The sequence below is a fragment of the Oncorhynchus mykiss genome, chromosome 9 (assembly GCF_057628025.1).
Source record: "Oncorhynchus mykiss isolate SJ-2025 chromosome 9, ASM5762802v1, whole genome shotgun sequence".
In the NCBI taxonomy this organism is placed as follows: Eukaryota; Metazoa; Chordata; class Actinopteri; order Salmoniformes; family Salmonidae; genus Oncorhynchus; species Oncorhynchus mykiss.
The window spans coordinates 27,013,563-27,039,142 of record NC_143030.1 but is presented as its reverse complement, the minus strand read 5'-3'; the positions used below and the strand labels follow the sequence as shown (position 1 = coordinate 27,039,142).

Sequence of the window (25,580 nt, the reverse complement as noted above, 5' to 3'; positions counted from 1 at the left end):
AAGACAGGGATAAAGAGAGGGTGAAAGAGGGAACGAGAGGGATAAAGGGTAACAAGCATACACAAAGCTAGCATTTAGCACTGAAGATTTGGTCCTGTGTTTCTCCTTCCATTCCTGGGGAATCAACCTCCAGGCAGTGCACATATTTGTTTTAGCCCAGCACTAACACACATGACAGAAGTGTTCTGTAATAACTGATGTGTGAGACGGGACATGGTTTCCCAGCCCCAGAAAAAGGCTACACATCATGGACTAAACATGTGGGACAGAGCCGCGGGAAGTACAGGCGCTAAGTCTGGGGAAGGTGTGGGAGTTCAAGAGGGAGCCAATCATCTATATAACATACATAAATGATGTATATACACACACACATAGAAATGTGTATGTCTATGGGAGCCAACTGGGAGTGAGAGAGTTGTGGACGTACAAACTTGAGCAGTAAGGTGTTTTCCCTCAGCGCTCCGATGCAGCCGGCGAAGCCCAGGATAAACATGACCCCTCCCGTCACCAGGAAGAGCCAGACAGGGTCAAAGCCCCCCAGGTCTGTGATGGACGAGATGTTGGAGAGAACACCCTGGAGAGAAACAAACAAACAAACAAATGAAAGAGAGAGAGAAAGAGAGAGAGAGAGAGAGAGAGAGAGAAAGAGAGAGAGAGAGAGAGAGAGAGAGAGAGAGAGAGAGAGAGAGAGAGAGAAAAGTGTTGGTTAAAAAGGAAGCTATAAAACCATGCGAGGGAATAGAATGCATAAAAGGCAAGATGAATAGGACATGTAAGGGGTCAAGTGTTAAAAAAAACTCAGAGACTTCTAATTTAGAGTTCCTCTATTCCACTACGACCCAAACTTGTGTAAGGAATTCATAAAAAGTCCTTGATCAAACAGAGGTTCTGTTTTGGCCTGGGATACCTCAGTACCAGGCACCACTATCATTCTATGGTTAACTCCCTATTATACATACGTCAAGCTGTCAGCCTTGGTATTCTTCTCCCAGCTCCTCCCTAGTAGATTTTTGTATTTAACTAGGCAAGTCAGTTAAGAACAAATTCTTATTTACAATGATGGCCTATCAGGGAACAGTGGGTTAACTGCCTTGTTCAGGCGCAGAACAACATATTTTTACCTTGTCAGCTCGGGGATTCGATCCAGCAACCTTTTGGTTACTGGCCTAACGCTCTAACCACTAGGCTAACTGCCACCCCGGATTCTATCATTCTAATAAAAACAACTATGTTTGTATTCAACTAAAACAACTCATGCACTTCCTCCTTACTGGTTTTGAGCTTCTTTACTGGTTAGACCCAAGACCCAAGATAGACAAACTATAGACAACACAACAAGCACATAAGTAAGACAAAATGGCTCCTACAAGGCCTGTATGTCAGAGCAAGGCAAAAGGGTAGACAGTTGCTTCTGGTGTTGTTTCCATAATTTTCACAAATTACTCCAAATACTCCCAAGTTTGAGAACTTGGGCTGTCTTATATCAAAGATAATGCTTGGAAGCCTGGTGCTGGTCAGCAGGTGGCTTCCTTCTCTTCCAGACACAAGGGGGGTAAATGACAATGGGTGGGAAAAGACTGATTGTATGTATGTTCACTTAAGTGAACATTTCTTTGTTAAATGAGACCTTATTTGATGGTCTTACTGGGTCCTTATGTTACCCAGTCTCCTTATGTTACTCACCTTCTCATTCCATGCCCATAGTCCGATTCCAAGGAAGGCCACACCCAGCAACTGAAAGAGACGACAGAAAGACAATATGTCACATTAATCACGTGCATCGTATACTGTCACAAATCTCAGAGACAAAAAAAGAGGGTGAAACCTCTCCTTCCTGCACTCAAGTGCACCTTTGTCGAAATGTATTATCTTTCAATTTCACCCTTGACACTTAAAAAGGTTTCCTCCACATCATGGGTGTCAGCGATGCTCGTCAGTTACAGAAACACACAACTCACATTACTTCACTTTCCACTAATAAATTGCATGTTTGGACATCTTCACTTGCATATTCTAAACAGGAGTCAAGGATTAAAAAAAGCCAGAATGTACAATTCTCCCAAGGAATTCCTCACTCAACTGAAAACATATGCCCAGTCAGAATATTAGCGATTTGATTTCTGGGACAATTTTGTGAAACCCTTATTCTGAAAAGCCAGGTTTGACCAATGAAATAGATTGACGATGGACGTTTGACAGAACTAACTAACTAACTTGGTGATAACATCTTCAGCTGCTATCTCAGTTGAAAGGGAGAGACAAGTCTGGAGGTGCCTCCCTCCCTATCTGACCGTCTGTCCGTATGTTTGTCTATTCTGTTTCTCTGCCTGCCTGTCCGTACATCCGTCTGTCTGTCTGAGAGGAAGCTGTAGGGTGGGGCCAGGCGTCTGGAATCTGTCTGAATGCAGCGGACCATTTCCAAATGACAACAACAGGAAGTGAACGAGGCAGGCCCAAGCTGTCCAACCTTCCAGCTCGGATTGAACAGGCCCTATCAGCCAGCGCTGTGCAACTTTGCTATATGTCACGGAATGATATGAACAAACGGCTGCATTTATACGCCAGCTACAGGGGACATTGGGACACTGGCAGAGTGGCCATTGCATCCCATCTGGCTGCAGTCTGGCATCGTTTGCAAACTATTACTCTATCCTGAACAACACTGTTCTCCTGTTAGTGTACCATGGCCACTTCATGTGGTTGTAATACAGAGCTGTTGGCTAAGGGCTGGTCTGAGATCTGAGGCATAGGGGCAAGTATAAAGAGGGTGCCACAACCAACAGAGACGTGTTGCTAGAGCTATAAAGAAGAGCAGCACACCCCTAAACTTCGATCTGACATCGTTCTATGATCAATGATACAAGTTCATTGTCACTCTGGAGAAGAATGACTGCAACATGTAGGGTGATGGCGCAGTTTGGTCAGTGCTCTGCATATTTACTGTATGTGAGAGGAAGGGCCAGAAGGAGCCGTCCTGTGTGTTCTGATGGCTGGGATACCCAAACGGCTTGGATCAATAGGCTACACTAACATGAGAGACAAGAACCAAGCCTCGACAGCTGGGTGATGGACATAGTCAATGCACTCATACACCCACACTCATGCACACCCATATACACAACCACATACACACCCATATACACACCCATACACACACACACACACACACACACACACACACACACACACACACACACACACACACACAAATCACAAATGGAGTGATACACGTGCATGTATACACACAGTAATGTAGTAGCTTGATGTTCTCATAAAAACACAGATACCCCAGCTGTGGCTAAAACAACACGTCAGAGGGATGGATAGTCCCAGTTAAAGCAACCCTCCTCCATCTTGGTTTCTGCCTACAGTGAGGCCCTAATGGTTGTTTGGGTGGGTGTTGGCAAATGTAACGGCTCTGAGTTGTTTGAATTCTACCTAAAGACAATGAGGGTGGTTTTGGGTAGCCCAGAGCTGTTTGTGCTCCTGCCAACGCTATTGCTGTCAGTCAAGCCAAACAGGACCATGAGTGACAGGGAGCTGGCATGATAGCACAAACAAACTGGCTAGGTTTTGGGGGGGGGGCGATTATATCAATATCCTGAAAAAAAATGCTTGGTGATTCGTAGAACAGCCTAACTACTAAGTTCCTTCCCCTTGACAACGATGCCTAAAGGCATCTGTTGTCGTGACAACAGAGAGCACTTCGACTTGTCATTCATCTCAGCAAGGCTCACGGTCACATACCATGTCTTCAGAAAGTACTCATGCCCCTTGACTTATTCCACATTTTCTCATGTTACAGCCTAAATTCAAATTCAAAAAATAGATTTTTGTCTCACCCATCTACACACAACACCCCATAATGACAAAGTTAAAACATGTTATTGAAAATAAAATACAGAAATGTCTTATTTACATAAGTATTCACACCTGTGAGTCAATACTTTGTAGAAGCATCTTTGGCAGTGATTACAGCTGTGAGTCTTTCTGGGTAAGTTTCTAAGAGCTTTCTACGCCTGGATTGTGCAACATTTGCCCACTATTATTTTCAAAATTCATTGCTAGACAACCATTTTCAGGTCTTGCCATAGGTTTTCAAGTAGATTTAAGTCCGAACTGTAACTCTTGAACATTCACTGTCTTCTTGGTAAGCAATTCAAGTGTAGATTTGGACTTTGGAAAGGTGAATTCATCTCTCAGTGTCTGCTGAAAAGCAGACAACAAGGTTTTCCCTTAGGATTTTGCCTGTGCTTAGCTCCATTCAGTTTATTTTTTATCCAGAAAAACTCCCCGGTCCTAAACGATTACAAGCATACCCATAACATGATGCAGCCACCACTATGCTTGAAAATATGGAGAGTGGTACTCAGTAATGTGTTGTAATGGCCCCAAACATTTTGTATTCAGGACAAAAAGTGAATGGCTTTGCCACATTTCTTTGCAGTATTACTTTAGTGCCTTGTTGCAAACAGAATGTATGTTTTGGAATGTTTGCATTCTGTACAGACTTTATTCTTTGCCCTCGGTCAATTAGGTTAGCATTGCGCAATAACTGCAATGTTGTTGATCCAGCCACAGTTTTCTCTTAGCACAGCCATTCAACTCTGTAACTATTTTAAAGTCCCCATTAGTCACATGGTGAAATCCTTGAGCGGATTCCTTCCTCTTCAGCACTTTTATTGGCTACCAGTTCAGCAACAATGGAGTCAAATGCGAGAAAGTAAGCTGTATTACCATACAGGGATATTGTCATACAGTGTGTGAACCAGAATTGGGATGAGAATAATAGTGTCAGGCTAAATCTCAGGTTGTTAAATGCTGTGTCAGGGGCAATTTATGGCCGACACACACTGTGAGTCATGTAGCCTAGATATGGTTGGTTCACTGTGCGTTTTGAAGCACAATCTGCATATTTAGGGAAAAGAGAAAATGTGTCTGGTCCTCTGGGGCCCGTTTCGAATGTGTCCTCGTCGAAGGAAGAGCCATGATGAATAAAGTCACCCTAAATAAAATAACCCTTGGGAGTAGGATTGAACTGCATACATGTCAGGTTAGAGTTGGTTTTCTGTAAATCGTTGAAAGATCGATTATTGGTTACTTAGTACACAAACCTATTAGCTATTTGTTTATGAACAGTATCACTATAATAAATGATCCCTTCAGCCATTGAAAGCAAGACGGCTGAAACGTTTGTAGGAAAATGCAAACTGTACCTACGCCACTTCTGTAATTCCCCGAGATTACACTGAATATCAAAATGGCTGGAAAGACCTGGTAGCTTTCCAAAAACCAAATAAACATTCAAATGTAGGTAACTCGACCACAAAGTAGGTCACTATGTAGGAACTATGGTGCCATTTGGGATGCAGAATACATTAGGTAACATACACAGATTCACACTCCTCAGTTGGACTGAGTGTATCACTTCAGAGATGATTCACCACGAGACTAATCCATATACTTAAACAAATCGAATTGTATTCGTCACATGCGCCGAATACAACAAGTGTAGAATTTACAGGGAAATTCTTACTTAGGAGCCCTTTCCCAAAGATGCAGTTTACAAGTAGGAATATTAACAAATAGATCAAAAGAAAATAGTAATACAACAAAATAACAATAACGAGGCTATATACAAGGAGTACCACCGGTACTGAGTCAGTGTACTGGGGTATGAGGTAGTTGGAGTGACTGACTGAGGTTATATGTACATGTAGGTTTGGTTAGGTGATTGATTGAAGTACATGTAGGTAGGGGGTGAAAACAGAAAGTCTGGGTAGCTGTTTAATTAACTGTTCAGCAGTCATGGCTTTGGGGTAGAAGTTGTTCAGGAGCCTTTTAGTCCCAGACTGCTACCGCTTGCCGTGCGGTAATAGACTGACTTGGGTGGCCGGAGCCTTGGACAAGGAGCTCGGCCCCAGTGACGCGCTGGGCCGTACGCACTACCCTCTGTAGCGCCGTGCGGTTGGATGCCGAGCAGTTTCCGTACCAGGCGGTGATGCAGCCAGTCAAGATGCTCTCGATGGTGCAGCTGTAGAACTTTTTGAGGATACGAGGGCCCATGACAAATCTTTCAAATCAACACAGTCAGATACGGGAGAAGAGCTGACTAAAAATGTAATATCTCCACGGGCCAGAGGACAATCTGAACTCTAAACTCACAACTGTAGTGATAGGGTAAAGAGAGTCGGAGGATTCTAGTTGTGTATAAAGCTGTAGTCATAATTCACACTCACTCCTCTTTGGCACAGTTGACGTGACGTGACAATGACAAATCACAACGCAAACCCTTTGGTTTCCATGGTCCCTGTTTTGTAAAGACTCCAGTTGTGTAATATGTGATCTCGAACTTCACCAGACACTGTGAGGTACTCCAGACGATGGTCCCAGATGGACCCCCCAGAGAGAAAACTATTACAAAAATACCACAAGCAATGTTTATCCTGGCTGCCATTCTGTTGCTGTAGCTGTGTCCAAAGCCTTTATTCATCCACCGGACTTTAATTCATTACAGCCCGATGAGAACTCGTTGTAATGTTGATACAATGTTGATACGATGTTGATACAAATGTGCGAAAGCCTGCAAATATTACATTCCAATGTCAGATAAAATGACAATTCTTTGGGTTATTAATGATAGTTTTAAAATGTGGTTGATAGGGATTTCAGTGAGTCAGGCCTATTGTTGGCCATGGCATGGATGTGTGGCTTCAATGACAAACAGAAAGCTTGGATTTAAAAGAATACGCAGTGACAGAAAGTTTAACGCTGATACTGCACTCATGATCCCATTAGAAATTCGGCAATAAATTATTGACGCAACCTCTCTTCAGTGGCACCAGCTCCATTTATAAATCTGTTATCATGAGCACTTCGGTATTACACAACGCAATACCCTCCAAAGACATTTAGGATAGAGTTGTGTAGTTTATCAAAGCCCTCTCACATGGATCTTGGATATATATATATTGTCACATGTTGACGACAACGGGCAACCGTAAAGGGCTTCTCACATGCAAACCATCTCTATGGTCCTAGCTTGCTTTATCTCAGAATCAGAGACGTTACTGGCATTAGGCATTACCCAGAAATTCCTTAACTCTTCACCAGCATTCCCATTAATCTCAACATCTGTACCAGCTTTACCACAAATAGATGATCAAAAGTACATTATAGTACAGAATGCATAGCCATGCCAGCGACATGGCTAGAACCATCATGGCAGGTGAAATCAGGCTCTTGCAGCCGCATCACTTAAGACCACAATAATGCTCAAACCATTAGCAGACCACTGGCTCTCACGACCATGGACATGGTCAATGGCACTGAAAGCAGACAATGCCGAATGGGACGGACTTTAGGAGGAAGGTCAGAGGGAGGCGTTGAGGGGAACAAAGGCGATGGAGGGCGTTGAATGGGATTACATTAGCATTGAATTAACCAGGCGACCATTTCTGCCAAACTCCTGCGAGCCAGCATAAGACCTTAGAGAGTCACATGACCTGTACGTAATCCTAATGGGAAAAGCTCTCCTTGGTCAGCTATTCCCAGTCCAAAAACCTTACAGAGGCAACAGAAGAAGAAAAGCATCATGGGAAGACTTTGCCTTTTTTTGAATCTTCAAGGAAAGACATTGAAGAGACAAATGTGTTTTTCAGAGATAGGCTTATTATATAAAAATGTCCTTGTTATGGTCTTTGTCCCTCTGGACATGACCCTTAAACTCTGGCTCATGCATTTCTCTAACAGGGCAGTTAAAACTAAAGGGGAATAAGAAACACAGACGTGAGTCCAAAACATGTTTTCCCAACAATAGTGAGGTTTTATTTAGTAAATTAACCTATTTTTCCAGCTACTTGGTATCATATAATGAGCTCTCCCTGTCTGAGACGAAGTCACTGAAATAATGATGGGATCTTTAGAAGCTATCCTCCTTTTTCATTGTTGTCAGTCCTACAATCAATGGTATACTGTAGGTTCGCAGTAGATCTGAGACAATTCACTAATAGGCCTAGTCACAATTAGATTAGGTGTGGAGGCTAAGTGTTAGGTAAACAATAAGCTGTCTTGGAATGGACATTCATTAGGCCAGGCCTACTTTTCACAAGGAAAAACTGAGTGGGAATTGAGTAGACATAACCCACTACGCATGGATCGAGGCCAACGTCTTTTACAAGTCTTTTTGTGGACTTGTCCGGACCAACTTTTTTTTTTTTTACTCTTCTTTGGTGCGATCTGGACCGGCCTTGATTTCAACGTCCATGGACATAGATTTGTCGGGAAAAGATTGTGCTGTGCTCTACTGTACTGTGCTTTCCTTTCCAAACTTGTGAAACATACAGTTGAAGTCGGAAGTTTACATACACTTAGGTTGGAGTCATTAAAAATTGTTTTTCAACCACTCCACAAATTTCTTGTTAACAAACTATAGTTTTGGCAAGTCGGTTAGGACATCTACTTTGTGCATGACACAAGTCATTTTTCCAACAATTGTTTACCGACAGATCATTTCACTTATAATTCATTGTGTCACAATTCCAGTTGGTCAGAAGTTGACATACACTTTGTTGACTGTGCCTTTAAACAGCTTGGAAAATCCCAGAAAATGAAGTCATGGCTTTAGAAGCTTCTGTTAGGCTAATTGACATAATTTGAGTCAATTGGAGGTTTACCTGTGGATGTATTTCAAGGCCTACCATCAAACTCACTGCCTCTTTGCTTGACATCATGGGAAAATCAACAGAAATCAACCAAGACCTCAGAAAAATAATGTAGACCTCAACAAGTCTGGTTCATCCTTGGGAGCAATTTCCAAATGCCTGAAGATATCACGTTCATCTGTTCAAACAATAGTATGCAAGTATAAACACCATGGGACCACGCAGCGTCACACCGCTCAGGAAGGAGACGTGTTCTTTCTCCTAGAGATGAACGTACTTTGGTGCGAAAAGCGTAAATCAATCCCAGAACAACAGCAGGAGGACCTTGTGAAGATGGTGGAGGAAACAGGTACAAAAGTATCTATGCCCACAGTAAAACGAGTCCTATATCGACATAACCTGAAAGGCCGCTAAGCAAGGAAGAAGCCACTGCTCCAAAACTGCCATAAAACTGCCAAGTAGATGTCCTAACCGACTTGCCAAAACTATAGTTTGTTAACAAGAAATGTGTGGAGTGGTTGAAAAACAAGTTTAAATGACTCCAACTTAAGTGTATGTAAACTTCCGACTTCAACTGTATATTGAAGCAACATCTCAAGACATCAGTCAGGAAGTTAAAGCTTGGTCCCAAGTGGGTCTTCCAAATGGACAATGACCCCAAGCATACTTCCAAAGTTGTGGCAAAATGGCTTAATAACAAAGTCAATTTATTGGAGTGGCCATCACGATGCCCTGACCTCAATCCTATAGAACATTTGTGGGCAGAACTGAAAAAGCGTGTGCAAGCAAGGAGGCATACAAACCTGACTCAGTTACATTTTTTACTAGTATTAAATGTCAGGAATTGTGAAAAACTTAGTTTAAATGTATTTGGCTAAGGTGTATGTAAACTTCCGACTTCAACTTAGCTTTCTATGATTGGTTCAGATTTGGTCTGGTCCGGACTTGACCACATCTGAACCAATCATTTGATAGGTCCGGATCAGACCAAATCTGAACCAATCATAGACACCTGTGTTTCACAAGTTTAGACAGCAAAGCACAGTACAGTAGAGTACAGTACAGTAAAGAAAAGTAGAGTGTAGTACAATACAGTAGAGCACAGTAGAGTACAGTATAATGTACTGTATTGTACCCTACTTTACTCTGATGTACTCTACTGTACTGTTCCCTACTAAATTAAACTATACAATACTCTACGGAATACAAATCTTCTGTACTGTATCGTATTGTACCGTACTGTACTCTACTGTGCTCTACTGTACCGAGCTGTGCCATACTCTATAGTGCTGTTCAAACTAATGAAATATAGACTAGACGTCTATGATTCCTTCAGACTAGTCTAGACTGACCAAATGTGTACATGTTTGGGGGCGGAGCTCATTAGAACAGTATGCTTTGCATGTGTTTAATTTTTACATTTACATTTTGGTGATTCAGCAGATGCTGTTAATCAGAGCGACGTACAATCAATGCATTCAATTAGGGTAGATAAACAACAACAGGTCAATTACTGAGACTGTTATTGTAGTTGAAGTGGACTGTTGGTTTATTTAGTAGGACTACTTTGAACATTATCACTGACAATTTTAAGCTTTTGTAAAAGCTAACATAAGTGCATGTGACATATGGCAGCAATAATAAATATTATATATTGCAATCTTTTCTATATTATATGGATTACTTGAGCATGTACAGTATGTGCATTTGAAATTTGTCCATAGAATCAACGACAAAAAAATACGTATAAATTACATATTTTCCACTTTCATTCAGTCCCGAAAAACGCCTGTAATATATTTATTTTCAATCTCCAGAAAAGATGCCACTTCAACGTTCGGATTTTAAACGTTTTTTCAACAGAATTTTGCTTACTGGGAATGTAGTCCCGATGATGATAATAAATAGTGCATATTCATGTTTATGCAACCATTCGCATGTGAGGAAAAACTTTTCACAATGATGTTCGTTGGTCCCGACAAACGAGGACAGAAAGCGGATTACCGGGAACGGAGGAGACTGAAAATTAAAAAGTGCTCTGAGTAGCAGTCTATGTGAAGGCTATTGTGCATATTCACAAACCAATATAAGCAAGTTAAAAAAATAGCTTGCAATGCATGGCAACACAACCAAAGTGGTTTGCTGCTATACACACATCGAAAGATCACATGTTCTCATTTATTATAGTTTTAACAGACGATAATTTAATACATCAATAGACCAACAGCTTGTGTAGCATCTTTGGTCGTAAAATCCTCATAGGAATATTATTCACAATAATTAGGCTATTATAATATCACTTAAGCCATTTCCTCTAGCTGGGCCTACAGTTGAATTTTACAACATCAGATTGCAGCTTCAAAATTGCCCAAATGAAAGACAATAAGAGTGGCAAATAGAAAGAAGAGAAACACACTTACCCAAAATATTATGTTAAATCCAAAAATAAAATATTTGATGCAGCAACTGACTTCATGGCCTTTAAAATGTTTTCCTGACATACTTGAATTTCATACAGTAGGCTTCATAGACTGATAAATATACCGGATCATAGGCTCGCAGGCGGCAGGTTCAGCTCCTCGGCGATCCAATTCTTGGAACTTGCTGTCTGCTCGGTTCATCCAAATAAAATAAACATACTGTAGCCTATCCCTCGACACAGATGTCACCCTGATAATAAAAGTAGAATAATGCACAATCTAACACTGTAAATAGCAAACAAACGTCAACCTATCCACTCTGCGTTTACAACTAACGGGACCTCTCGGTTGTCACCGATCAAATCGGATAATCGTTCCCCCACAGTTATGGCTGCGTTTTTAAAGAACTACAGCTACAACCAATCAGATGTTTGACTGTTAAGTAGTGGGTTGTTCTTCCTCTTCCTGCTCTTCCTGCCCAATTTTAGCTCGAACCCCTAGTTACCCTAGTGGTTAATAGTGTTTGGCGGTTAATAGTGTTTGGCCAATAACCGAAAGGTTGCTGGTTCGAATCCCTAAACCAGCAAGGTGAAGAAAGAAGACATTCTGCTCTTAAGCAAGACATTGACCCCTAGGCTGCGATATCTTTTAATGCCTGGTTTAGACTTGACATTTGATAGCTGGAATTTTGTCCACATAAATCTGTGGTTCACTGTCCCTATGGGAGGAAAGGCTAAATTCCGAATCAAACCCAACCCGCGCCAAGCCCCGAACCCTACAAGCACCATTGTAGATCTGAAAGGATCAGATAGGTACAATATCTAAATTAGCCTATAATATAGTATACAGTTGTAAAAAACTGTTTTGCTGCACTTCCAAACGACAAGTCTTATAACAAAATACCCGTTTGTGTAACATTTTTCAAGTGTATTTTTTATTCACCCACCACACCAGAACATACCAACCCTCGTTCATAGATTTCTCAAAACATAACATGACCCTAATCCTTTTCTCCCAGGTCTACTAGCCGGTCTTCTAGCAGGCATCCTACTTCAGATTCAATAAGCAATTTCGCCCTCCAGTGGCTAGGATAGGTAAATACTGTATGTGGGAGCTGGTTTCAAGGCTTAGCCTGTGGCTGGCATGTGCAGCTCTCTGCCCTTGCGTCTCTAAACTTCTGGATTATGACGTCATCCGTTTCACTCCTATACATCACGGTGAGAGATGACAGCTCCAGTGGAACACAGTTGGAGCTGAAATTGAAGGAAACGAAATATTACAACTACAGTAATGTTGTAGGGTCGCAAAATTCCCGCAACAGAAATCCTGGTTGGAAGACTCCCAGAATCAGGAGAGAATAGGCAGGAAATCAGGGATCCTCCATCTGGGATTTTCTAGAAAGCCAGAATTTTGCAACCCTAATTACAACAATCCTGCAGAATAATATTGTCCTAGTGGATATGAAACTATACAAAGTGGATGTCTATTCTGCTCGACAAAGGCCAAACGCAGTAATTACGCAGTGATTACAGTGATAACAGTGAAACAGAAAAATTGCTTTAAAGTTTTTTTGCTAGCCAGCCAATTATGTTGTAAATGACTTCACAATAAGATGATAGATACATCAGTGCATAAGTGATCATGCACCGATGTATCATCTTATTGTGAAGTCATTTTTATGCACATCAACCATGACCACTGATTTGACCTGAAACAACTATATGGGTCATGCAAAGGCAAAGTGCAATATCTACAAGGACTATTTCATCACACAGAACATTTATATTTAAAAATACATATATCTACAATCTAAATGTGTTTATCCAATTTTCTTATTGTCTTCCTGTTTGACTTGGTATGGTCATTTATTTCATTTATGGGTCATAGGTCATGGTTGATATGCATAAAAATGACTTCCTGATAAGATGACACATCAGTGCATTATCACTTATCGACCTACGACATATTGTATTTGTCTGGACAGCAAATACATTTTCAGCCAAAAAAAATCAGTTTCACTGTTTACGTATTTACTGCTCTTTGTCTTTGCATGGCAGAGCGGGTACCTGCAGTCAAAACATGGTGAAACAAAGTAAAAGTGCAGTAACTTCAGTTACCGTTGTTTTCCGTGGGTTTTCCTTCGATTTTGTAGTTACTGCAAATTTCAAACTACATTTTCTTTGAAACAGAACATAATGGAACCAGGGCACAAGATAAAACAGATACTACAAAGCCTAATTTCAGTCTTAACAACATTTTGACAAAGTGTAGTTACTGCGTTTTGCCTTTTTAGGGCAGTATTGTCTACAAATAGCTACACAAAGGCTACTACAGTATCTGTAGTGAATACTGGATATCGAGTTCTCAACACATACCTATTCACTGATCTCTCCTCAGGTGATATTTTCCTTGGTCTAAATCCTTCTATGGACACTTCTGAATTCCCAATGTGGCAGGTACCTCTGAAATGGGATAACGCTCTGATTATAAACACATCCAAGGTTATGTATTGGATGATCACTTCACGACCCAGTCAGCGGGCAAAACTGACTGCAATGACATCATCACTTGGGTAGTTAAGTCATCATTTACAGTGAGCTCCAAAAGTATTGGGACAGTGACACATTTTGTTATTATTTTGGCTCCAGGACTTTGGATTTAAAATGATGCAATGACTATGAGGTTAAAGTGCAGACTGTCCAATTTAATTTGAGGGTATTTTCATCCATATTGGTTGAACCGTTTAGAAACTACAGCACTTTTTGTACATAGTCCCCCCATTTTAGGGGACCAAAAGTATTGGGGCAAATTCACGTACGTGTATTAAAGTAGTACAAAGTTAAGTATGATATTTGTGCTTCTGTCATTTTCTCACTCATCATTATTCACGATTCATTCAGAATTATCTGTAATCATGGTAGCATCCACATGAATGTGTTAAGAAGCATATTCTGTTTTTATTTACAATAAAAGGGACTCCAAAATGACACAATACATTATTTACCATTCATTTCTATTGGGCACAAAATAATCTGAAACACAACCAGAACAAACAGCAATGAATCCAACAAATGTGTAGAGTCACAGGCTAGAGTCACAGGTAGTCACTGTGTACCAGGAATAGGGAACCAAATATTTAACCTTTTATTACTTTAATAAACATATAAGTGAATTTGTCCCTATACTTTTGGAGCTCAATGTATGTTTGTGTGACGTTCCCACCTGCAGAAGGTAGCATTGAACCCTGACGGCTGTAGGATCCAGTTTGCCAGATCGCCCTTGTTGAAGTCAACATAGCGGTGATAGAGCCGACACTGAGGGTCAGAGCTGGCATCAAAGCGGCGGCGCTTGTAGCCATTTCGTTTGGCCAGGAAGAGGCTCCTCCTCTCGTGGCTCCTCGTGCGGCAGTGCTGGCGCTGTCTCCGCTCAGGCCGGAACCCATTGGTGGCAGCCGTCGTCTGGGGGCGAAGCGGCCTAGCCCGGTACACCACCAGCAGGGGCTCGCTGAGGGAACCACCTCCCAGGCAGTAGAGGCTCTGGGTCAGGGCCTCATGAAGCACCAGGCTCCCACTCTCGTCCGTGTAGCGCAGCTGGAAGCCCACCACGTCCAGAGGCATGGAGGAGAACATGAAGGGGGACACGTCGAACACGTCATAGCCAGACAGGGGTAGCTGATCCAGGGTCAGGATCCTCTCCTCGAGGGGAGGGCTCACGCTCAGGCCACTCGCACCCCGGGTCAGGCTGTGCAGGGACACTGTGACACTGAGGGGGTCGGGGTGGAGGGTCTTGCGGAGCAGGACAAGCTCAGCCACGGCCATAGAAGGCTTCAGGTGGGAGACGTTGAACCAGATCCATCCTGCGGGGGCATGCGGTGGGTCTGCTTGGTCCAAGGAACATAAAGAGAGACCATGTTAATCAATCTAGTTGATTGCATCCAAAGTTGGCTCACAGCACAGAACAAAAAAAATACAGGCATCAATTAATAACATCACACACACAACCTTGAACAACTATGGTATAATAAAGCTGATGTTAGCTAACTGCAAGCTAGAATTGTTTTCAGGACTAACAGGAATTTCACTAGCTAATAAGACATTAAACATATTGTTCAAATTCCATATGAGGACCAATCAATGTCAGGAAAATATCTTATTTACGGTATAACGGTTTCAAGTTAGGCTCCTACCCAGAACACTCCGGAAACTCTGCACCAGTGTTCCATCAGAGCTTCCCAAGTCTCGGGCCTCTTGTGTGTCCAGAAGCTGATAGACCTGTCTCATGTAGGGGTGTGGTTTGGCCACATGGGGTGCAGACAGCTTATTGATGTGCAGCATCTCCAGAATGGCTTTGCCCAGCTCCTTATTCTCCTCGATGGCACCTTCCAGGTCATCTGTGAGCAATAAGCCCCAGGCACAATTCAACAGGAGAAGGAACAGCATGGCATGTAAGCACCTCAAACAGGCAGCTCAACAATCAAACCTTGGATTCAGCGGTAGGCTAATCCACCTAAAAGGCTAATTTGAACCTTCGATAAAAAACAAATCCAACTTCACAAACAGACTTTGGGGATGAGCCGATGTCTTATCGTCCTCTTGTCTGATCAAAGAATGGTGAGAAACGGTCAAGCCTCAATCTCATGCCCCAGAAGGACAGAAAGGACCGAAAGGCGGGTCACTCACTAATTGGGTTGTTAGAACTCCAGGAACCGTCAGAACTTTGTGAAAGCAATTAGGGATCACACAGAGAACCTCTGGAATGTCACACTCCATTTGACAAGCATCATTATAGTGACTGTTTCTGCAATGGGGGCTGAGTACAACATTGTTCCCCTGTTTGGTTTTGGAATTAAAAAGCACTGCGATTTTCAGTTGCTGCTGCTAAAAGTATGATCAAATATTGGATACCGTATCATTTTATTCTAGAGCCCAAAGTATTTTTTTGCAGCACAATGGGTTGCATAAATTGTCAGATATCCTAACCAGAATATAGTTTTAGTCCACCCTAAAAACTGTGGGAACGTTCCACAGAAAAGACAAGGCATTATTGTAAGGGTCAACAAGCACTTTACATGCGATGCCTCAATTGATGTTTTAAATGTTTAGACTTTTCCCTCGCTCCACAAAAGATAACAACCGTGAGAACAAAACCTGTTTGAAGAAGATGCATGTTTTTTTTTATTAAACATTAGAAAATACTTTACAGTTGGACAGGCAGTCAAGGCCCTCGTTTGTGCCCTTAAGGAGTCTAACCAAATCACATTTCTACGAACAGAATACCCAATCAGTCAGTTCATAAGTAACACAATACACTCATTACTTATTTTACCTTACGTTTGTCATTAAATAAAAGTGTCAATAGAGGGGGCTAATTCACTGGACTCAGCCTGACAGAAGCAGATCATCAAGGTTCCCTGAACCTTCATTTAATTCAAAGATGCAGCTGTGCTCCATAGCTGTAGGGATGCTCTAAACTTACAGACAGACAAACATGTTCTACGTAATGATTCCACCCTTACGACTACCATAAAAAATGTTTTTCTAAACACCCTAAATCTGTGGTAGAAACAGATTGTTTTTTTTTTTTTTGGGGGGGGGGGGCTACTACAACTTCCTAAAGAAGTGAATAAAAAGCTTTAGTACCAGCTTGCTAACAAATCACTAATCTGTTTTATATTAACTGGCTGATGAAGGATTAATTTGGTGCCTCAGTGCTCTGGAGGTGGGTGTTGCCAGGCAGGGCGGAAAGGCTATCAATTACTACCCTGTGTGTGTGTATGTGCATGCACGTGTGAGTGAGTGCGTGCGTGTGCACTCATCTATGTATATATGTCAGCATCAGGAGATAACGCTGGTTCCACTTATGTACATCTTACACAAACTGCACGCCCTAAAGGGACTGAGAGAGCAACACACACTTTCTCAGGGACTGAGCTAGCTAAATAACTGTTTTGGCGCATACCCCCTTTTAGATTTGTCTTCTATTTTATTCAGTTCTAAACTTCCGGATACACGTAACAGATTATCTGTTACAGTTTCTATGAGGAATTTTAGAAAAGTTAGAGCTCATGTTATATGGAATAATACATTCTTAGAAAAAAAGGTTCCAAAAGGGTTCTTCGGCTGTCCACACAGGAGAACCATTTTTGGTTCTTTCCCTTTGTGGAAAGGGTTCTACATGGAACCCAAAATAGTTCTACCTGGAACCAAAAAATTGTTCTTCAAAGAGTTATCCTATGGGGACAGCCGAAGAACCCTTTTTAGGTTCTAGATAGCACCTTCTTTTTATATAAGAGTATAAAAGTATTTAGTCAGCCACCAATTGTGCAAGTTCTCCCACTTAAAAAGATGAGAGAGGCCTGTAATTTTCATCATAGGTACACTTCAACTATGACAGACAAAATTAGAAGAAAAAATCCAGAAAATCACATTGTATGATTTTTTATGAATTTATTTGCAAATTATGGTGGAAAATAAGTATTTGGTCACCTACAAACAAGCAAGATTTCTGTCTCTCACAGACCTGTAACTTCTTCTTTAAGAGGCTCCTCTGTACTCCACTCGTTACATGTATTAATGGCACCTGTTTGAACTTGTTTTCAGTATTAAAGACACCTGTCCGCAACCTCAAACAGTCACACTCCAAACTCCACTATGGCCAAGACCAAAGAGCTGTCAAAGGACACCAGAAACAAAATTGTAGACCTGCACCAGGCTGGGAAGACTGAATCTGCAATAGATAAGCAGCTTGGTTTGAAGAAATCAACTGTGGGAGCAATTATTAGGAAATGGAAGACATACAAGACCACTGAAAATCTCCCTCGATCTGGCGCTCCACACAAGATCTCACCCCGTGGGGTCAAAATGATCACAAGAAAGGTGAGCAAAAATCCCAGAACCACACGGGGGGACCTAGTGAATGATCTGCAGAGAGCTGGGACCAAAGTAACAAAGCCTACCATCAGTAACACACTACGCCGCCAGGGACTCAAATCCTGCAGTGCCAGACGTGTCCCCCTGCTTAAGCCAGTACATGTCCAGGCCCGTCTGAAGTTTGCTAGAGAGCATTTGGATGATCCAGAAGAAGATTGGGAGAATGTCATATGGTCAGATGAAACCAAAATATAAATTTTTGGTAAAAACTCAACTCGTCGTGTTTGGAGGACAAAGAATGCTGAGTTGCATCCAAAGAACACCATACCTACTGTTAAGCATGGGGGTGGAAACATCATGCTTTGGGGCTGTTTTTCTGCAAAGGGACCAGGACGACTGATCCGTGTAAAGGAAAGAATGAATGGGGCCATGTATCGTGAGATTTTGAGTGAAAACCTCCTTCCATCAGCAAGGGCATTGAAGATGAAACGTGGCTGGGTCTTTCAGCATGACAATGATCCCAAACACCCCGCCCGGGCAACGAAGGAGTGGCTTCGTAAGAAGCATTTCAAGGTCCTGGAGTGGCCTAGCCAGGATTTTTCTTTCTCATTTTCTCTGTCATAGTTGAAGTGTACCTATGATGAAAATTACAGGCCTCTCTCATCTTTTTAAGTGGGAGAACTGGCACAATTGTGGCTAACTAAATACTTTTTTGCACCACTGTAAGAGTCAGGGTCAGATATAGAAAAAGTGTGACTGGGACTCCAGAGTGGCGCAGCGGTCTATGGCACTGCATCGCAGTGCTAGGGGCGTTACTACAGGCCTGGGTTCATTCCCGGGCTGTGCCACAATTTGCACAGCGTCATCCGGGTTAGGGGAGGGTTTGGCCGGTGGGGCTTTTACTTGCTCTAGTGACTCCTTGTGGTGGGCTGAGTGCCTGCTGAACGACCCCGGTTGCCAGATGAACGGCACTACACATTGATGCGGCTGGCATCAAGGAGCACGGTTAGGCGGGTCATGTTTCGGAGGATGCATGACTCCACCTTCGCCTCGCCTAGCCCGTTGCAGTGATGAGACAAGATTGAAAATTGGGGTAAAAGAAAAAGTGCGATTGAATATAGGATGTAAAGCGTACTAAATATTTAATATCCTTTGTCAATTATATTTCTATATGGGTTAAATCATGGTGAGGGTCAGAGTGGGGGATATGGTGAACAGTAGATTACACAGTGTTTGGATAATATCTGACACACAGGTCAAAGGTTATTCCAAACCAGGCTTTGGTGAAGTTGGGTGTCACTGTGACGAAGTGCATTGATGGATGCTTAGCTTGGCGTGAGGGTTGTGGCTAGAAGGGTTACAGCTCACGTCAAAGTGATTTCAAACTCCCGAGATAGTTGGGACTAGGGAGAGTGTTCAGAAACCTTCAATTTTGATCAAAGCATTTTATTTTTTCACAAAAATGTAGACGTTAATGCCGTAGTTGTAAATTTTCGGTGAAAATCATTACAATCCCCGCACTTTAGCGCTCACCCTGATATTGGCTTATCCACTGGTCACAGATGTCATTTCAATGTACAGTACCAGTCAAAAGTTCAGACACACCTACTCATTCAAGGGTTTTTCTTTATTTTGACTATTTTCTACATTGTAGAAACCAAAAAAGTATTAAACAAATCAAAATATATTTTAGATTTGACATTCTTCAAAGTAGCCACCCTTTGCCTTGATGACAGCTTTGCACACTCTTGGCATTCTCTCAACCAGCTTCATGAGGTAGTCAACTGGAATGCATTTAATTTAACAGGTGTGCCTTGCTAAAAGTTCATTTGTGGATTTTTTTCCCCTTCTTAATGCATTTGAGCCAATCAGTTGTGTTGTGACAAGGTAGGGTTGATATATAGAAGATAGCACTATTTGGTAGAAGACCAAATCCATATTTTGGCAAGAACAACTCAAATAAGCAAAATGAATCGACAGTCCATCATTACTTTAAGACATGAAGGTCATTCAATACGGAACATTTCAAGAACTTTGAAAGTTTCTTCCAATACCGTCGCAAAAACCATCAAGCACTATGATGAAACTGGCTCTCATGAGAACTGCCACAGGCAAGGACGACCCAGAGTTACCTTTGCTGCAGAGGATAACTTCATTAGAGTTAACTGCACCTCAGATTGCTGCCCAAATAAGTTCAAGTAACAGACACTTCTCAACATTAACTGTTCAGAGGAGACTGTGTGAATCAGGCCTTCATGGTTGCAGTTTTGAAACTGCATTAACTGCAGTCCCCTGTGGTATTTTGTACTGCAGTTGAACTGCAGTTATACTGCACTCTAACTGCAATATTTTTTCATAAAGGTTTGGATTTAGGCTAAAAGTTGGGTGACAAAAATACCACATTCCCTTATGTTGATTCAACATCATCACATTTGTTGTTGTTGTTGTTTAGTACGGAGAAATCATTTTGAAACATTTTGAATTGGGGAGCTACAACCTGAACTTGTCCATTAAGAATGCACATTTTTGTATTTGGTTGAAAATCATTTTTACTATTGTAAGGACAATTGAACTCACCTGGTCTCAAGTCATACATAATTACTGCAGTGCGGAAGAACTGTAGTTGTTTGCTCGTCTATCTGTATGGGCGAACAAGACAGTGGTTCAGAAAAAGCTTTCCAAACAGCCCAAGTGTTTTCCCTGCATGGAACACATTCTCAGGCGGCATCTGTGCATAGGTTAGGAGTAGGTTAGCCGACCTGCAAAGCAAGCTTTTAAAAGATGTGTTGTTTCATATTTCCAGATGTTATCACTGTTCTATAATTACAGAAGGTCACAAAAATAAACTTACGGGGGTAGTGAAAGAGGAAACGGGAGCAACACAAACACAGATAAACTAGAAAAACATACTCAGAAGATGTTTTTCCAGCTTGTTTTTTGTGTGTGGTCATAATCAGATCTGAAATATTAGTCCACCTCAGCCTCACTCCCAGTATATAATGACACAGTTCTTAGTAGATAAACTACAAAATATGCTCAGAATATGTTTTTCTTACCTGTTTTTTTTGTGTGTGTGGCCATAATCAGATGTGAAATATCATTCTCTTTCAGCCCACTCCTAGTATATAATGACAAAGGTCTTGGTCCAAGCACACAGCACTAGGAGTACTTAAAGGAACCCTTTGATCTGAGCTCTCAGTGTTTGTCTTTGGTTCTTTCCGCTCTGTTTAGTCTCTTCCCTTTTTGGTCAGCCTTCTTCTCAACCCCCCCCCCCCCCCCCCGAACACACGCACACGCACAGGCTTGTTTTCCCTCCCTCCTTCCTCTCTCCTTTTTCTCTCTCTCTCTTCGTGGGGTGTGGATTGACATTTAGGAGTGAGCAAGGTTCTCTGTCAATTAGACAGTTGCTGTGGGAAGCGGAGAGGAGTGCATGAACAGAGGGAGCTCCTGGTGGGAAAGAGAGGGAGAAGGAGCTATGAACTAATAAGGTAAGGGCATGTCAGTCAGTCTGTCTTGCTGTTGGCTTTACTGGTTGGCAGTCAATTCAGCTTTATTTTTATTTGTCCCCTTAGGGCAATCAGTATGTGGAGGAGTTCCGAAAAGTTGATGAGATGTGAGTTCCCTTAGGGCAATCAGTATGTGGAGGAGTTCCGAAAAGTTGATGAGATGTGAGTTCCCTTAGGGCAATCAGTATGTGGAGGAATTCCGAAAAGTTGATGAGATGTGAGTTTTCTTACTAAAAGACAAAGTTGTGATCTGTAGTGGTCTGGCTTGTCATTTAACGTTTTTATAGTAGGGAAACATTTCAGGAAAAGAAAGGGAAGGGCGAGTTGTATAAAACAAACAAGGTTGGTCCACTGGATTTGTTATCAATCTCTGATCGGTTGTGTAAAGGAAGAATGGTCTGTATGATGGTACTTCAAGCTACCAGGAGATCAGGAATGAGACCCCCCCCCCCCCCCCCCCCGCACACACACTTCTAAAAAGCACACTCAAACCTTTCTAAAAAGAATGTGTCGTTTTCATGAGAAAGCTGCCTCTTAAAGCAACAACAAATATCACAATAAAGTGGTTGTGCAAACCTGAAGTCAGTACATGAGTCTGGGCTAGGGCATTAGTTGTTGGACTCTAGTCTTTCATGCGGTTCTCTTACTGCATGGTCTTCTTCAGACATGTTATTGTGTGCCCTAGTTAAGACAGAGAGGCGGCTGTGAGTCTTCAGCAGTAGTACACTGTATGACCTTCACGTTCTTCACAATAGAGTGAGCTTGAAATTTGACTGTTAAGTTTGTTTTGCGTGTCACTTTTCCAGGAGTTCGTCACGGACCACTTACGCGAGTCACCTTGACTGAGCTCAGTAGTTATACTGCAAATGTTCAAAGACACTCAAAAAATGTCCTGAAGCATTTTAATGAAACGTGTTGGCAGTTTGTTTCCGTTCTGTTTATGAAGTCAAATATATGAAGACACATCACTCCTACATTTCCTCCCTTTGTATCAATCTCATGGACTAGGATTTAGTAAACTCCTCTCTCTTGTCATAAGAAGTCTGGGACACATCACAACTTGGCTGTTGGACGAATATGCTGGCTGGCTGGCTGCCAAATACAGGACTCCTTTTCTCTCTCTCTCACTCTCACTATCTCTTTTCTCTCTCTCTCACTCTCACTCTCTCTATCTCTCTCTCTCTATCTATTCTCTCTCTCTCTCTCTCTCTCTCTCTCTTTTGCTCACTCTCTTGCTCTCTCTCTCTCTCTCTCTCTGACTCCTCTTTCTTTGGAAATTGCTGGCTGCTCAGGAGCCTGTCATTACGGAGATGAGACACAGTGCAGTGGCGCTTGGCTGTTGAGCGGAGGCAGCTGATCACCAGGCATTCCCAGCTGTGGAGAAGACCCGCTTGTCAAAGGGAAGCGCTACATTCCCATCTCTGCAAGACCCAAATTATACACTCAGTTGAACACTGAGAACTGGCCACGGAAGTGATAGTTTGTGTCAACTTGTCTTTGAAGAGGTACAGTGGTGATGACTTTGATCTTGGCCAGATGGATTCTCCGGAGTTCGGACGCTTGATTCTAAAGATTTAGTAAATACAGCTTGGGCTTATACTAAACCAGTAAGGGATCTATTTGATAGTATGATTCCGTTTGACATCACGAGATCCCTCTAGATTGAAATAAACATACTGTATCTACAGACATTCCACCACGTTTGCCTCACAACCCATATCATGCAGCCCCTCTCCTCAATACGAATCCTGATTTTACAGTCAGGCCTGGTATGCTGTCCTGTGTCCTCCCAATCTGACCCCCCACCAATCAGGTACCGGAACTGTGTTGCGTCAGTGAGCATTCAGGAGGGCACAGGCCACCCACCTAGCATGCTCTGGGATATGTCAGTCGTAGGATCACATGACCAGTCCAGTATCACATGACACAATTCAACTCACACAATCATGTAAACACAGACACATGCACGCACACAAGCACAAATACGAGTAAAACAGTCTCCTCTCCAATGTACAAATAAAAAAGCATGGGACAATTCTCATCATGCCTGGCCTTACAGACCTCATTTCACAAATCAATGTCCATTCCCAGGTCTAATGACTTCTAACTGACCTGGTTGGGAATAACCGTGTCCCATATCCAGCCTCCTGCAAAACATTACTGGATAAAATCACAGTTTATTCCAGAATGAATACCAGTTTCATTGATGAAAGCAGACACACATGAACCGATGCCAGGTCGTACTTCAGTTTCAGTTGGAAAAAAAGTCCATCTAATTTTGAGACCTTACGTTGGACTGACACAGAGCAGATGTCTGGGCTGTGCTATGACGGGCATAGAGAGCTGTGAGCTTGAGGTGATGACAGAGGGATTGCATCACACTCCTGGGGGACAGCAAAGTTCAACTCTCGGGGCCCAGGGTCCAGGGCCATCCTGGAGCTGATGCTTTGCAGACACACACCTGTATGTCTTAAACAGACCCCTGGACATGTGTTTTCATTCTGGTTGGTATAGGATAACATTTTTATCCAAAACACTGGCTATTTTTCTGTCCCAACAATGAAACGGTTTAACTGTCTTCAACCGTAATTGACTGACTTTTATTAGGCCTCCGATATCTCACAGTTGTGCGACTGCTTTTGAGATAACTTCCCACTGTAAAAACACACCCGATTCCAACTGAACTGCAAGTGAAGCTTCCACCATAGCTGTCAAGCTCCTTCCTCAAACTATAATCACAAACAAAGAACGGGGGGGGGGGGGGGGGGGGGGGAGCTGCATGCTTCAGTTGGTTAAGAGGGTCACAGACCCAGTTGGAGTTTTACTGCAGTTAGAAGTTTGACAAATGAATTTCTGTGTGACTGACGTCAACAAGAACCGTCCACCCCATTATTATGGGTTTTTCTTAGCCCACACAGGCTCCTTTCAACACTGGTGCACTGAACATGCTCCAAACCTCCCTGTGAATGCCTCCAACCGAGGTTAACCTTATAATCAGAGTCAGGGTTGGTTAAAAACGTGTCGCGTCTTGCTCTCAGTACAATGCCAGTGGTTTACGCTGCTGGTAAGATCATGTTCAAGGAGTTTTGAGGGGTAAACAGTGTCAGAAATTTGTGAGAAGCTTACTTCAGATTGGTGTCTCCTAGGTTTTTTTGTAAAGTCTCAATCCACTGGGCGCAGACGTCAGTTCAACGTCTAGTTTCGATTTTGGTTGTGTTGAGTTGTGAATTCAACATGAAATCAAGCAAAAATGTCACCCCGTTATTGGATTTAGGTTCAAAGTTGGGTGGAAAAAAAGACGGAATCCTCTTACATTGATGACTTTTTGTAAATCCAATCAGTTTTCCACGTTGAGTCTATGTCATCACATAGATCTTTTTACGTTGAGTCAATGTCATCACATAGATCTTTTTACGTTGAGTCAATGTCATCACATAGATCTTTTTACGTTGAGTCAATGTCATCACATAGATCTTTTTACGTTGAGTCAATGTCATCACATAGATCTTTTTACGTTGAGTCAATGTCATCACATAGATCGTTTTACGTTGAGTCAATGTCATCACATAGATCTTTTTAGTTGAAATTGCCCAGTGGGGGAAAGCACTTGAACACACAATACTATATTTATCCCTTTATTATCCATGGAATCCCTTTGAGTTGGTCTGTTGTTTAGGAAATACCATTGGCATTGTTGGTCTGTTAGGTTTGGTGTCACATAGATTTGGGTTCACTGGACGGACTTACAGTAGTGAAAGTCAGGTGAATAAGCTCTTCTTTGGCTTTAACCTACAGAAATATCAGTGAGTGCTGCTTCACTGACCCAGTGAGCAGAGACAAGATAGCGAAGTGAGCAAGATTGTCTTAACTGCACATTCCAGCTGGTGATTTGTGTGTTAATATGTAAGTGAGGGGGATGCCAGGTCTCGACATAAAGATGTTGGCTATGTGAATGTTGAGAGAAGACCAAAGTCCAGAGTAAAGAGCGTAGATCAAACTGTCTCAGAGAGATAGCAGCTAATCCACCACTGTCTCTCTCCCATCAGCATGTAAACACACAAGCACTATTCTCAGTACATAACAGGTTTATATTTCACACCATTATCAGTGCAGTGAAAATAA

General features: G+C 42.2%; 3 protein-coding genes across 9 annotated transcripts in view; 1 reads left to right on the top strand and 2 right to left on the bottom strand.

Annotated features, from left to right (window-relative positions):
• The window catches only part of tspan5a (tetraspanin 5a), a 28,470-nt gene extending 16,972 nt beyond the window's left edge, over positions 1–11,498 (bottom strand). For both annotated transcript variants that reach the window (XM_036987618.2, XM_036987619.2), the window contains exons 1-3: positions 11,084–11,498; positions 1,684–1,734; positions 428–574 (exon numbers count right to left, since the gene is read on the bottom strand). In XM_036987618.2, coding sequence (XP_036843513.1) covers positions 428–574; positions 1,684–1,734; positions 11,084–11,164 — 279 coding nt within the window. In that variant the 5' untranslated portion in view covers positions 11,165–11,498. The remainder of the gene's footprint in view (positions 1–427; positions 575–1,683; positions 1,735–11,083) is intronic.
• Positions 11,499–12,000: 502 nt separating this feature from the next.
• On the bottom strand, positions 12,001–21,440 carry LOC110531766 (bone morphogenetic protein 2-B). 2 transcript variants are annotated; one of them, XM_036987617.2, is made up of 6 exons: positions 21,009–21,440; positions 20,530–20,591; positions 15,270–15,473; positions 14,306–14,960; positions 13,459–13,545; positions 12,001–12,336 (listed from the first exon to the last, which is right to left on the bottom strand). In XM_036987617.2, exons 2-6 carry the CDS (start codon positions 20,546–20,548, stop codon positions 12,204–12,206), a joined length of 1,098 nt encoding a protein of 365 aa, XP_036843512.1. In that variant the 5' UTR covers positions 20,549–20,591; positions 21,009–21,440; the 3' UTR covers positions 12,001–12,203. The 2 variants fall into 2 exon arrangements, with proteins under 2 accessions (XP_036843512.1, XP_036843511.1); XM_036987616.2 differs by having other exon boundaries at positions 14,306–14,963; positions 21,009–21,209.
• Positions 21,309–25,580, top strand: part of frem1a (Fras1 related extracellular matrix 1a) — a 31,668-nt gene continuing 27,396 nt past the window's right edge. For 4 of the 5 annotated variants that reach the window (XR_016483174.1, XR_016483175.1, XM_036987611.2 and 1 more), the window contains exon 1: positions 21,309–21,440. The gene's annotated coding sequence lies outside the window, so the exon portion shown is untranslated. Of the gene's footprint in view, positions 21,441–21,529; positions 21,621–25,580 lie in introns of those variants that run through there. The other variant, XM_036987613.2, reaches the window with a different exon arrangement.